General features: G+C 30.8%; 6 protein-coding genes across 6 annotated transcripts; 4 read left to right on the top strand and 2 right to left on the bottom strand.

Moving 5' to 3' along the window:
- Window positions 1-672: 672 nt before the first annotated feature.
- On the top strand, window positions 673-3,099 carry PKH3 (protein kinase PKH3; the record flags this gene model as incomplete). The annotated part of the gene is made up of 1 exon (XM_004180806.1): window positions 673-3,099. One exon carries the CDS (start codon window positions 673-675, stop codon window positions 3,097-3,099), a length of 2,427 nt encoding a protein of 808 aa, XP_004180854.1.
- A 640-nt stretch (window positions 3,100-3,739) lies between these two features.
- TDA3 (Tda3p) lies at window positions 3,740-5,485 on the bottom strand (the record flags this gene model as incomplete). The annotated part of the gene is made up of 1 exon (XM_004180805.1): window positions 3,740-5,485. One exon carries the CDS (start codon window positions 5,483-5,485, stop codon window positions 3,740-3,742), a length of 1,746 nt encoding a protein of 581 aa, XP_004180853.1.
- Window positions 5,486-6,120: 635 nt separating this feature from the next.
- On the top strand, window positions 6,121-6,579 carry SDC1 (Sdc1p; the record flags this gene model as incomplete). The annotated part of the gene is made up of 1 exon (XM_004180804.1): window positions 6,121-6,579. One exon carries the CDS (start codon window positions 6,121-6,123, stop codon window positions 6,577-6,579), a length of 459 nt encoding a protein of 152 aa, XP_004180852.1.
- Window positions 6,580-6,736: 157 nt separating this feature from the next.
- Window positions 6,737-8,533, bottom strand: UGO1 (mitofusin complex protein UGO1; the record flags this gene model as incomplete). The annotated part of the gene is made up of 1 exon (XM_004180803.1): window positions 6,737-8,533. The coding sequence occupies one exon, from the start codon at window positions 8,531-8,533 to the stop codon at window positions 6,737-6,739; it is 1,797 nt and encodes a 598-aa protein (XP_004180851.1).
- Window positions 8,534-9,270: 737 nt separating this feature from the next.
- On the top strand, window positions 9,271-10,076 carry RPL27A (60S ribosomal protein eL27; the record flags this gene model as incomplete). The annotated part of the gene is made up of 2 exons (XM_004180802.1): window positions 9,271-9,301; window positions 9,697-10,076. 2 exons carry the CDS (start codon window positions 9,271-9,273, stop codon window positions 10,074-10,076), a joined length of 411 nt encoding a protein of 136 aa, XP_004180850.1.
- Window positions 10,077-10,700: 624 nt separating this feature from the next.
- Window positions 10,701-12,077, top strand: DIA4 (putative serine--tRNA ligase DIA4; the record flags this gene model as incomplete). The annotated part of the gene is made up of 1 exon (XM_004180801.1): window positions 10,701-12,077. The coding sequence occupies one exon, from the start codon at window positions 10,701-10,703 to the stop codon at window positions 12,075-12,077; it is 1,377 nt and encodes a 458-aa protein (XP_004180849.1).
- Window positions 12,078-12,371: the final 294 nt, after the last annotated feature.

Below are 12,371 nucleotides of genomic sequence, written 5' to 3'. Positions count from 1 at the left end.
AAAGTATGCTTACGCTTGTGCTTGTGATTATACTTACACTAATAATAGATACAATAGGCTCATCCTATTACACACATATATATATCTATATATATATGTTCCCTTATATAGGCAGCCGCGGAGTCCGAGGCGGAGAGCGGTCACGGATGGTGTACGGATGAAAATACGCGGTGCACGGCTGTTAGGGGGTGGTGCACGGGTGGCAAGCATTTGCGGATGCACGGGGTGAAAGCGGGGATGCACGGAGGGAGTTTTTGAGGTGCACGGGCGAATTTTGCTGGTGCACGGGTGGCGGCCATTCTCCCATTATAATACTACAATACAATATTCCCTTTGATCTTTACTTTTTTTGCCCTACGGTTTCTCTATGCTTTCGCCTCAGATATCAAATTGCATTGCGTATTCCCTATTTTAAGGCACTCAGATCTTTCAAACAAGTAAAATTAAAATTAGAATTAGAATTAGAATTAGAATTAGAATTAGAATTAACAAAATAAGAATTGGAAATAAGAATTAGAAAAAGAAAATAGATTTTAAAAGACAAAGGGCAAGCAAAGGACAAAGGACAAACTAACAAAAGAGTAACACAAAGACAATCTTAAAAACAAGAAATCGCCTTCACTTAGCCTTCAACCTCGCCTTCACAAATGCAATACCACTACACTTTACTCAATGTCTGCCACTGTTAAAAAACATACTCCTCAAGATTTCATCTTTAAACAAGAATTAGGCCATGGCGCCTACTCGACAGTATACAAGGCCCTCGATAAGAGAAACCTGAAGAAAGCTTATGCTATTAAAGTTTGTTCCAAAAACCATATCATAAAGGAAAATAAAGTCAAATATGTAAATATTGAAAAAAATACGCTGAATTTATTAGGTAAGACAAACCATCCGGGAATCATCAAATTATATTATACATTCCATGACAAACAAAACTTGTATTTCGTATTGGATTATGCTAAAGGTGGAGAGTTACTTTCTCTCTTGCATATTCAAACGAATGGCACATTCGACGAATTGTATTCCAAGCATTTTATGGTTCAAATAATAGATACTTTGGAATATATCCATTCATGCGGTATTATCCATAGAGATTTGAAACCAGAGAATCTTTTGCTTGATAAATGGGGGAAACTTATGATTACTGATTTTGGGGCAGCGTCTCCACCGGCAAATATGTCTACTTGTTCTTCGTTTGTAGGCACAGCAGAATACGTTTCGCCTGAATTGCTATTATTCAATCAATGTAAATTTGCTTCAGATGTTTGGGCATTAGGCTGCATTCTTTATCAATTTATTAATGGTACCCCGCCATTCAGAGGTGAAAATGAATTGAAAACGTTTGAAAAAATCGTTTCTTTGGATTATCCATGGAATAATAATAATAATAACTTACTTCTCCATCCAAATAACAACACTGCAAATTTGACAAACCCTCAAATCATAAACCTTACACGTAAAATCCTAACGTTAAACCCTAATGATAGAATCACCATCCCCAACATAAAACTTCATCCTTGGTTTAATGATATCAATTGGCAAGATAAAGATTCCATATGGAGAGGTATCTGGCAAACTCCATTGATCAATTTACACAATAGTACCTTCAATAATCCTTCCAATCTCTCATCACCCTCGACCTCCCCCTTGTCAAGTAAGATGAATTCAACAATCTCGAACAGACAATTACATATAATAGACACACCATTACGAAATATTCAAATTACAAATCATAAATCTTCATCACCTTCGACATCCCCAATCATTTCTGCCAAGAAAAAATATAAAAAACCTTTAAAAGTTTCAAACACAACTACAAGTATTGTAGAATGGAGAAAGAAATTGGGTATCTCAAGTACAATTGCAAAGTCACCCACACAAGCACCTGCGCAAGCACCTGCGCAAGCACCTGCGCCTCCATTGCCCATAATTAAACAAGATTATCTTTTCATTTATGAAATTCCATACAATGTAAATGGTCCTAAGATGTCAATCAATTCTTATAATTCCATTTCTAATGACTTAATAGCAAGTCTAGTGTCTAATTACCCTCAATTTTTAAATACAAAGCCTCCTCAATTATTAACTTTTTTCAAAGATGGAAATTTATCCTATAATAACAACATTATAATAAATATCAGTGACCCAAATCTATCAATGTATGATTTCCAATTTAATGAAAAAAATTCCACTGGTTATTTAATATTGGAAAAATATAAATCAAAATTATGGTTTTTATCTTTACCAAACATGCCACTTACATCAACTTCATCAAATATTATTAATAAAGAAACCACTTGGATTCAATCGTTTTTCAACCAAAGACAGTTGATTAGTAATGGAGATGGTGAGAATTCGTTGGTGAATAATTTCAATACTTTAACATTGAATAATAATAATAATAATAATACTACTAGTACTAGTACTACTAATAATAATAATACTAACAATACTAATAATACTAATAATACTACTACTACTACTAATAATAATAACACTAATAACAATATTAATAGTAATGATATTTTGAAAAAGAAGAAAATTCTCCCGTCTTCTCCAATTTTAAATGGAAAATCTAAACGTGTAACTTCAAATACAAACTTACAAAATCATTTTGAATTAAATCATAATACAACATCACACACTACACATCCTTCACACCCTCCACATACCACTCACCCACCTCACGCTCCTCACTCTACACATGCTACACATATAAGTCCAAGACCTTCTGTTAAAAAATATAATGTACCATCAAATATGGTCATTAGTAGTAGTAGAGTGGAAGTATTAAACTCAATCCCCAATAGTCCCCCTTTAAAGGCAACTATTCATAAAGCTACTAAAAGTGCAATCATAGATTTGACTTTAAATGGCCATGAAACTTTTGATTTACCGTCTCATATAGATCATCATACTCATAATCATAACAATCATAATAATCATAATAATCATAATAATCATAATAATCATAATCATAATCATTCAACTTCAAATGATCCTTTAAGTATGGATGAATTAAATTTAAATTCAAATCAAATTAATCCTGCAGGTAAAGGTGCAAGAGCTGCATTTAAAAATTCACATCCCATTTAACACGCCCTATATACCGCACCCTATCTAATTCACCCAATTCAATTCACTCCATTCCATTCACCCTATTTAATGCACATTATATAAAATTTCAAATATTATCTAATATAGATATATAATTGATAGAAATTTTTGCAAATAATTAATTACGGTTATAAATAGTTTCAATTATGTAATGGACATTCATATATAAATGATCAATTACAAATACACGCACACACACACATGTATATACATACTTGCATACATATATATATATACATTCTTTTTTTATTTTTTTTTGTTTTTTTACACGTAAGAGAAGGGGGAATAGTTAATAATTCATTAACAGATTTTTATAAATAGTTAAAAATCTTTAATGTGAGTGAAGTAAAAATTCATTTAGAAATGACACAACGGGAGGGGGAAGAGTTACATGATAAACAGAATAAATAAGAAAATAAGTAATAATAAATAAAAAAAGTGTGTGTAAGGGTACGGGAGAGGGAGGGGAAAAGAAAAGGAAGTAATTCTTAAGGACAATAAACATAAAAACAGGAGAAATAAAGTGATGACAATGGAGGGAAAAGAAATAATGAAAATTATAAAGAGACTAAGGAAGTGTGAGATAAAGAGAAAAAAAAATTTTATTTACAATTCAAATTCAATCTACCGTAAAAAATAATGTTGGGTTTAAAGCTGAAATATCAGCAGATGAGGCTTCACCTTCCAATAATAATTCAGCTAATAATTTCCCAGTTGCAGGGGCATTATTTATACCCCAGCATGAATGTCCACTTGCCACAAAAAGATTTTTCAAATTAGTCTCACCAATTAATGGTCCTGAACTATTAGAAACGTTTAAAACAGGTAAATAACATGCCTGTCTTGTCTTAATATAACCTTCTGATAATGTAGGAGCCAATTTAGAAACATAATAATATAATTCGTCACATTTTTCCTTTTCAATAACTATTTCACTAGCCAATTCAGGTAATTCTACCATTGTATCACCTTCACCACAGACATAAACTTCATCTGTTCTTGGATAAATTTCTGGTGAAAAATATTTAGAATCTTCAATTTTTAATTCTGTAAAGATGGCAAATGGTGAAATTTCTTCTACACTTGGTTGAATAGTAATTGAATGAGCTCTTAGCCCATAAATTGGACAATTTGGTAATAATTTAGATGTCCATGGACCCATTGTTAATATTACATTTTCTGCATCTACCATTTCTAGTTCATTTTTGAAATCAATGGAAGAAGGTTCATTAGTACTAGTATTGGGGGATGTTTCATTACTTGGTTGGCTGTTTGGTGTTATATTTGAATTATTTGTAGTATTATTACTTGTATTATTATTATTAAGGATTTTGCCATTTTCAGTTAAAACATAAGCTACACCAGAGACTGAATTATCACTATTTTTAATAATTCTTGTTACTTTGGCAGAAATCAAATCTACTGCACCTGTTTCCATAGCTTTTTGTAAGATGAAATGAGTAAATTTAAAAGGATGGATTTGAGCTGTAGTATCAGTATCACCTAAAGCAGACCAATTACTAATACCTTGAGTCTTGATCCAATTCAATTGTGGAGGTAAAGGATTCATCGATGGATTCTCAGGGGTTCTTGAATGTTCAGATTGATCTATCTGTTGAGGTAATTCTTCTTGTGGAGTATGAGTTTGTTGCTGTTGTTGTTGTTGTTGTTGCTCTACTTCTTCATTCAACATGTCTCCTGGAGAGGATTTCGGAGTATGAGATTCTTCAAAATTTTGTTGTGATTCATATATTTGAGCTTCATTTCTTTGTGAATCTCCATTTTCGTCATCTTCATCTTCATCTTCATCATCATTGATAAAGAAATAGCCCTTTCTCTTGGAAGGGAATGGCTTTTTCTTATCCTCTTCTCTTCTCTTTTGATTAATTTTCCTCAATTCTTCCAACTCTTTCTCATTATCAATAGAATCATTATCAAATGAATCATTCATCATCAAATTCTTATTGAATTTCTTGTATCGTCTCATATTAGACTCCAATGAAATGATATTCAATCGTCTATACCCCCAATTTTCTTCACCATCGTATAAATCACTCAATTCTTGGTGTAAATCAAAACTTAAGGGCACAATCTGTTCTGGAAAGGCCCAGGCTGCTAATAAACCTCCAGCCTTACCAGAAGAACCACAAGCCACAGATGTTGCTTCAAAAATGGTAATATGGTATAACGAGGGGTCAAAATTTGGATGTCTGGTTAAATAGTACGCAGTACACGCACCAATGATACCACCACCTACAATGATGATATTTTTCTTGCCAGCATTTTTAGGTATAGAGCCATCTTTACGAGGCTGGGTTGTTGATGTATGGGTATATTTAAGATCGTCCTTGAGTTGGAATTCCATTCTACTCATTAGGGCGGCAAATCACAATTTTTTAAGGGAGTTACTTCTAGCTGAACAAAGTCTTGTTTAATATTGTTCTTAATTTTTATTTACTTATTTAATTATTCCAATTAGACTTTGATTTTTCCTTTTTATTTTTTCTTTTTTTTTTATTTTTTCTTTTGCTAGACTTTTTATTTCAAACAGTGTCTTATAAGCGATCCTTGATAAGGGATTGGAAATGTGATCTGGGGTAAAACGATCTTGTTGGATGTTAAAAAGTTGTTAGTTACGTTAGGTACCCCTACAACTTAGCAACGGTTAAACTTTATACTACTCCACTTGGAATCTGGAAATTGAGACCATCTTTGTTCAGGGTGTGACTTTCAAAGCCGTTATGTTAAGTTGCGGTTGAGTGGTGGCTCCATTAAACGGTGCCTTGTAAAACGTTGTGCGCAAACACCGCCCCGGGAAGGGTTATCATCGCGATAAAGTAGGGTTGGAAAGGGTTATTGAGGGTTATGGCAAGTCACGTGTGTTCGTGATTGAGAATTTATAATAATAACAAAATATAATTGTGATAATAATAATGATGATGATGATGATGATGATGATGAGTTTGAGTTATGATATTGCAATAGATCAAACACTGATGCATGTCTAACATCAACCAATTGATCAACGATAAAGAACAAGAACAATCACAAGATACTGGTGTCAAACTCCAGGTGAGTGATGAAGGGGTTATAGATCATTCTATGACCGATGTGAATTCTAATGAAATTGCCCAGACAAACGGTAATGATGCTCCAGGGACAAATTTGGGAAGCACAGATTCATTGGCAAATAACAGTGCAACCACAAGTGCAAACGCAAATGCAAATGCAACTGCAAATGTAGATACTCCCTCAATTAAACAAGAAGATAGTGCAAAGGATAATGAATTGAAAAAAAATAAATCTTTGGCAGATAGTATAGATTTGAGTGCCACTGTTGGTGGTTCTCAAACAAGAAAGTATTTAAACAAGTATGTAACACCTACTCTTTTAAATGGGATGAGATTGATATCTATTGAACAACCAAAAGATCCATTACGAGTACTAGGTAATATTTGATTGAACAGAATGAATTATTAAAACTAAAAGAGTTGAAGAACTCTGAGCCAAAAGAATAAACCATTAATTAATTTATATATATATATATATATATATATATATATACGTACATAATATGGGAGTAAAAAAATAAAATGTAAAAGACATCAACTATTCATTAAAATTCTAATTCAATATCATCAAACGCCTTGGTTTGACGGTTTAAAAAATGAATACTGTGCTGACACAATACACTAATGACATTGATCTTCCAACCTTTCCAAAGATCCAATATACTCGAATCTTCATACATTTTCAATCCCTTCTTTTCATTAGTAGTATCACCGGCTGATTGCAATATTGGTTCATATTTGATTGGATTAATTATCATTTCATCTCTTGTCACTTTATATGCATTTGATTTTTCTTCTCCCTCTATACTCATTATACGAGTTTGATTATTTAATAAGAAATCAATTTGGCAACGATGTAATAATGTTTCAATAGGTAAATTGATCATAATACCCATAATTTCATATAAACAAAAGGATAACCCGTTATGCAATAAAGAAATGGATTGTCCAAAGATATTTATACATGGATTCTCCTGGAAAAGATAATTGAATGTTAATTTATTGAAAATTGAAAAATTATAATCATAATTATTATTAATATTGGATATGCTTGATGTTACATTTTTTTTAGTTAATGAATTTAAAAATGTTAATAGATAAAGATCTATAGGTATGATCTTTAAATTTTGTCTCCAAGACCATGTCTTTATTGAATTGAAAAAATTTCTTTCTTGGATGGTGTTTTCATCTGTGTTTGCATTAACCATGTTTAATGATGTAATTAAAAATTTGGTTCTTATTAAATCAATAGGTAATAGGATTAAACTTGTCATATAATTGGATAAATATGTTAATAATAGATAATTCTTAACAGATGTGGAATTAATGTTATCATTATTAGATGCAATTGATAAATGGTTTGAAGTAATTAAATACAAATCAGTAGAATTAATATTAATATTAAAAATTGGTAATAAAAACCCAATGAACCATGTGTTTAATGAAAGATTTAAAAAATTATAAATAAATGATGTATTAATGGATTTCCACAGACCCTTAAACCCTTCTTCAATTATAATGGAATTCATTATTTCAAATATACCAAAAGATTTGGGTTTAATCTTATTAGAATGGATCAAAGAATGATCCATTGGGGTAGATCTTGAATTATCATTCGAATCCTCTTGATCACTTATAGGTTGTGTATTATCATTGCTACCATTATTCAAAGGGAAAAAATCTATATCATCATCTTCATCGAAATCTTGATTCTGTAACAAAATCGGTTGATTATCTATAGGGTCATTATTAGTTTTGATTTTAGCATTCGAATATAAATATTTTTGATCCACAATTGTATCATTGAAGTTGGCTATTTGTAAATAAAATTTAGAAATTTCAAAAGGTTGTTGTAAAAAATGAATAAAATAGTTTTTCAAAAAATTTTTAATTATTAATTTAAAGATATTATTCCAATTCTTTATATTAAAAAAATCAACTAATTCAAAATCCAATAAATTTTTCTTCATGTTAATATTACTACCATTATTACCACCGTTCAAAATATTCATATTTGATACGGAAAGATTATTACTTAGATGATTAGTGGTATTATTTTGATTCATAATGGGATCTGAGTTCTTTAAATTCAATGACGTTAATAACCATTTAATTGCTCTAGAAGTCAGTGAACCATGAGAATTGTCATTATAATTATTAAAATTTCTTAACAATAGTTGATTCTCTGCAGAGTTTTTCACGATATTTAAATTGGAAGCTATAGAGTTGCCATTACGATCCAATACACCTTTATCAGGGTTAAACACTACAGGATATCCAATATTGAAAGTTTCTGGGTTATAATAAGGTCTTACATTAGCACGGATTGTAGCCTCATCCATTTCTACCAGCTTGATTTTAAGATTATATTTTTTTTTTCGATGTTTTATTTATTTATTTATTTTTGTCGAAAGATCTTTATTGCTTAGAATATCGTCAAACACTCTGTATTATTCACCGTATTATTAACTCTTAATTCGCATCACCTTTCCTTCCTAATTAAGTTTGCCCTTGTATCTCAATAATATTTCAATACATATATATATATATATATATATATCGTCTTTGAATGGCTTCCTTATTCTGCGTTAATTTTAAATTCTATCTCAAATCCAGTTCAATATCATAAAGGGAAAAAAACCCCGGAAAGCTAAATTGGAAATTTATACATTTACAGATTTTTAAAATTAATCAATTAACTAATTGACTAATGCAAGACTGTCTGCAAACCCGTGCATCCCGAAACAATTTCAATTTTAATTTGTTTTCTTTTAAAAAATTAAAATTGAAATTTTTGAAAAATTTCGGAAAGCGATGAATAATGAGAAACGCGATTGGGAAAAGACGCAAGATGAGTTTCAGGAGGAGAGCTTACAGGAGGAGCTTCAGACTTGTACTAACTGGGGAAGGAAGCGTAAGCCCACACAGGACAGTGGGAAAACTGACAAAGAACTGGGCTCGATAATGTTGAAAATTGATGGATAGCGTTAAAGTGAGCTATATGAAAAATGTGTACGAATATATATGACATTGTACTTTAGTGGTTTTAAGCTCATAAATACACAAAACATCACCAAAAATGGCTAAGTTCTTGAAAGCTGGTAAAGTTGGTATGTATATTTTTGACACAACTATTGAAAGTATCCATCCATATCGATTGAAAATGAAAAATCTAATTGAGAATTGAAATTTCGAGAGTTCACGAATGATTTGTGGAATATAAATGACGGACTCTCATTGGAACATTGTAATACAAAATATTGAAACAAGGTACCACTTATAGTGAAGAATATTGAAAAAACAGAATTAGAACAAACCAAAGATAACTTACTGTAAAACGATACGTCTATAAAAAATGATGAATGACAAAGAAATTTCAAACAATTGGAACTTGTTGAATGATACTTTTTTTACTGCACTTTTCTGGATAAATTTACTAACAATTCATTATATTTATTGGAAATACATTTGTATTATCTTTAATATATTTTCACATTTTAAACAGCTGTCGTTGTCCGTGGTCGTTACGCTGGTAAGAAGGTCGTTATCGTCAAGCCACACGATGAAGGTTCTAAATCTCACCCATTCGGTCATGCTTTAGTTGCTGGTATTGAAAGATACCCATTAAAGGTCACTAAGAAGCACTCCGCTAAGATGGTTGCCAAGAGAACTAAGATCAAGCCATTCATCAAGGTCATTAACTACAACCATTTATTGCCAACTAGATACAGTTTAGATGTTGAAGCTTTCAAGTCTGTTGTCTCTACTGAAACTTTCGAACAACCATCTCAAAGAGAAGAAGCTAAGAAAGTTATCAAGAAGGCTTTCGAAGAAAGACACCAAGCTGGTAAGAACCAATGGTTCTTCTCCAAGTTGAGATTCTAAGTTATTTTATCTTTATTTTAATTACTTTAACATAAATATATAATAATAACTAACTATAAAATAATTTAACCGTTTAAATATCATATACCTCCATTTTAGGCATTAATATCTCATTTTCTTTAACGTATTCTATGCTATTCTATATTCGTTCTAAATTTTATTGAGATTCGTAATAATATTTAATTTGCATTGATCAAAATTATAGTTATAACAATGTATCATTTCTCTCCCATAACTTTTCATGCGCCATTAACTACATAATTTGCCTAATTAAAAATATATCTATAAACTTATTTTTTTTGTCATTCTAGGTGATATTCCCGTTTTGGTAATAGATACTCTAACGGGATGGTTTTTTTCAAACTTTTTTCAGCATCACATGTATAATATTATTCAAATTAGTGATTTAAGAAAAGTCATTACAATATATATAGACGATTCCTTAATTATTAATAGCATATTTTTAATACAGATACATAAAATTCAGTGAATTGTGTAGTCAGAATACTTCAGTGATATATAAATATTCTCTCTCTAAATTCCTCATATTCAATTTGATAGATTGAACAACATAACTATTATCAATTCACAAATTACTGTAATAATTTTTCATTAAAATTAAATATGTTTAAACGATCATTCCATATCACAGCTGCTAAAAGATACATATTAAAGAAACCTCAATTCGATGTTAAACAAATAATTTCAAATATACCGGATTATGAAAAATCCATCTTGCATAGAGAAATGGTTAATAGTAAAAATATTATCAATGATTTGAAAACATTACCAAAAAATTACCAATCTTATCAAAGTTTAAATAAAGATCTGATTTCAATTCAACAAAAGAGACATGTTCTAGAATCTACACTTCAGCTAGCTAAAAACAGCTCAAGTATAACTAATGCTAATGGCGAGATAGAAGACATTGATACTGAGAAAATTAAAGAACAATTGTTAAACTTAAAGACAGAATATCAAAATATTTCATCAACATTGAAAGACTTAGAAACAACCATTAATGAAATTTGTAATAATTTACCAAACTTAATTGATCCATCTGCTCCGAAGAATGAAGCTGTTATTGTAAAATGGTTGAATCCAAAGGAATCATATTCTTTAGATAGAGAAAGAGATCATGTCAAAATCATGAAAGCTAAAAAAATGATCAATTTTCAATCTGCTGTTGATATTACAGGCTCGTCATGGTATTTCTTGACAAACGAAGGTGCCGATTTAGAAAGAGCGTTGATTTCTTATGCGATTGACAAAGCTAAAAGACGTGAATTTGGTTTAGTTATACCGCCTGCAGTTGTTAAAAATGAAATCATTAATGCATGTGGGTTTAGACCAAGGGATATGGGAAATGAAAAACAAATTTATCATATTAAAGACACAGATTTTGGTTTAATTGCCACTGCTGAAATTCCATTGGCAGGCATGTATGTCAATTCTATCTTAGATCTATCTAAAGGCCCATTAAGACATGTTGGAATAAGCAGAAGTTATAGATCTGAAGCAGGTGCAAGAGGTAAAGACACTAAAGGTTTATACAGAGTCCATGAATTTAGTAAAGTTGAGCTATTTACTTGGTCCAAGCCAAGTGACAGTACTGAACAATTACAATATTTGAAGAACGTTCAATGTGATATTATTGGCTCTTTAGGTATATCAGCTAAAATGTTAAATATGCCAACCAACGATTTAGGTGCATCGGCCTATCTAAAATGTGATATCGAGGCATGGATGCCAGGTAGAGGTTCCTTCGGAGAATTATCTAGTGTATCTAACTGTCGAGATTATCAAAGTAGAAGACTACACATTAAGTATAAGAATGAATCTACAGGGAAATTTGAACATGTCCATACCTTAAATGGTACTGCAATGGCTGTACCAAGAGTAATGATGACATTAGTCGAAAATTATTATAACAAAACAACAGGCAGAATTGATATCCCAACTTGTTTAAGACCTTATATGAATAATAGAAGTTATATTTAAATATTCTCTTTGTTTTTTTTCTAATTCTTTTATATTTCAATTCCAAAATATCTTTTCTGAACTATTTCTATTCATCATATATTCTGTAAGAATAGCCATAAAACATTTATCCCTATATACCTCTTACTAGCTACCTTATGCATATCCTACTAGCAAAGTGATATATATCTATATATTGACTGAGATATATGTACCTGTGAATTTGCATTTATTAATATTTAAAAAATAACTATTTTTGTTTTACTATTCTAAGGAACTGAATATATAATTATAAGCTATTTCACTAACTCGCCA

This window comes from Henningerozyma blattae, chromosome 5 (assembly GCF_000315915.1).
Source record: "Henningerozyma blattae CBS 6284 chromosome 5, complete genome".
In the NCBI taxonomy this organism is placed as follows: Eukaryota; Fungi; Ascomycota; class Saccharomycetes; order Saccharomycetales; family Saccharomycetaceae; genus Henningerozyma; species Henningerozyma blattae.
This window is presented reverse-complemented; position numbering and strand designations above follow the sequence as displayed.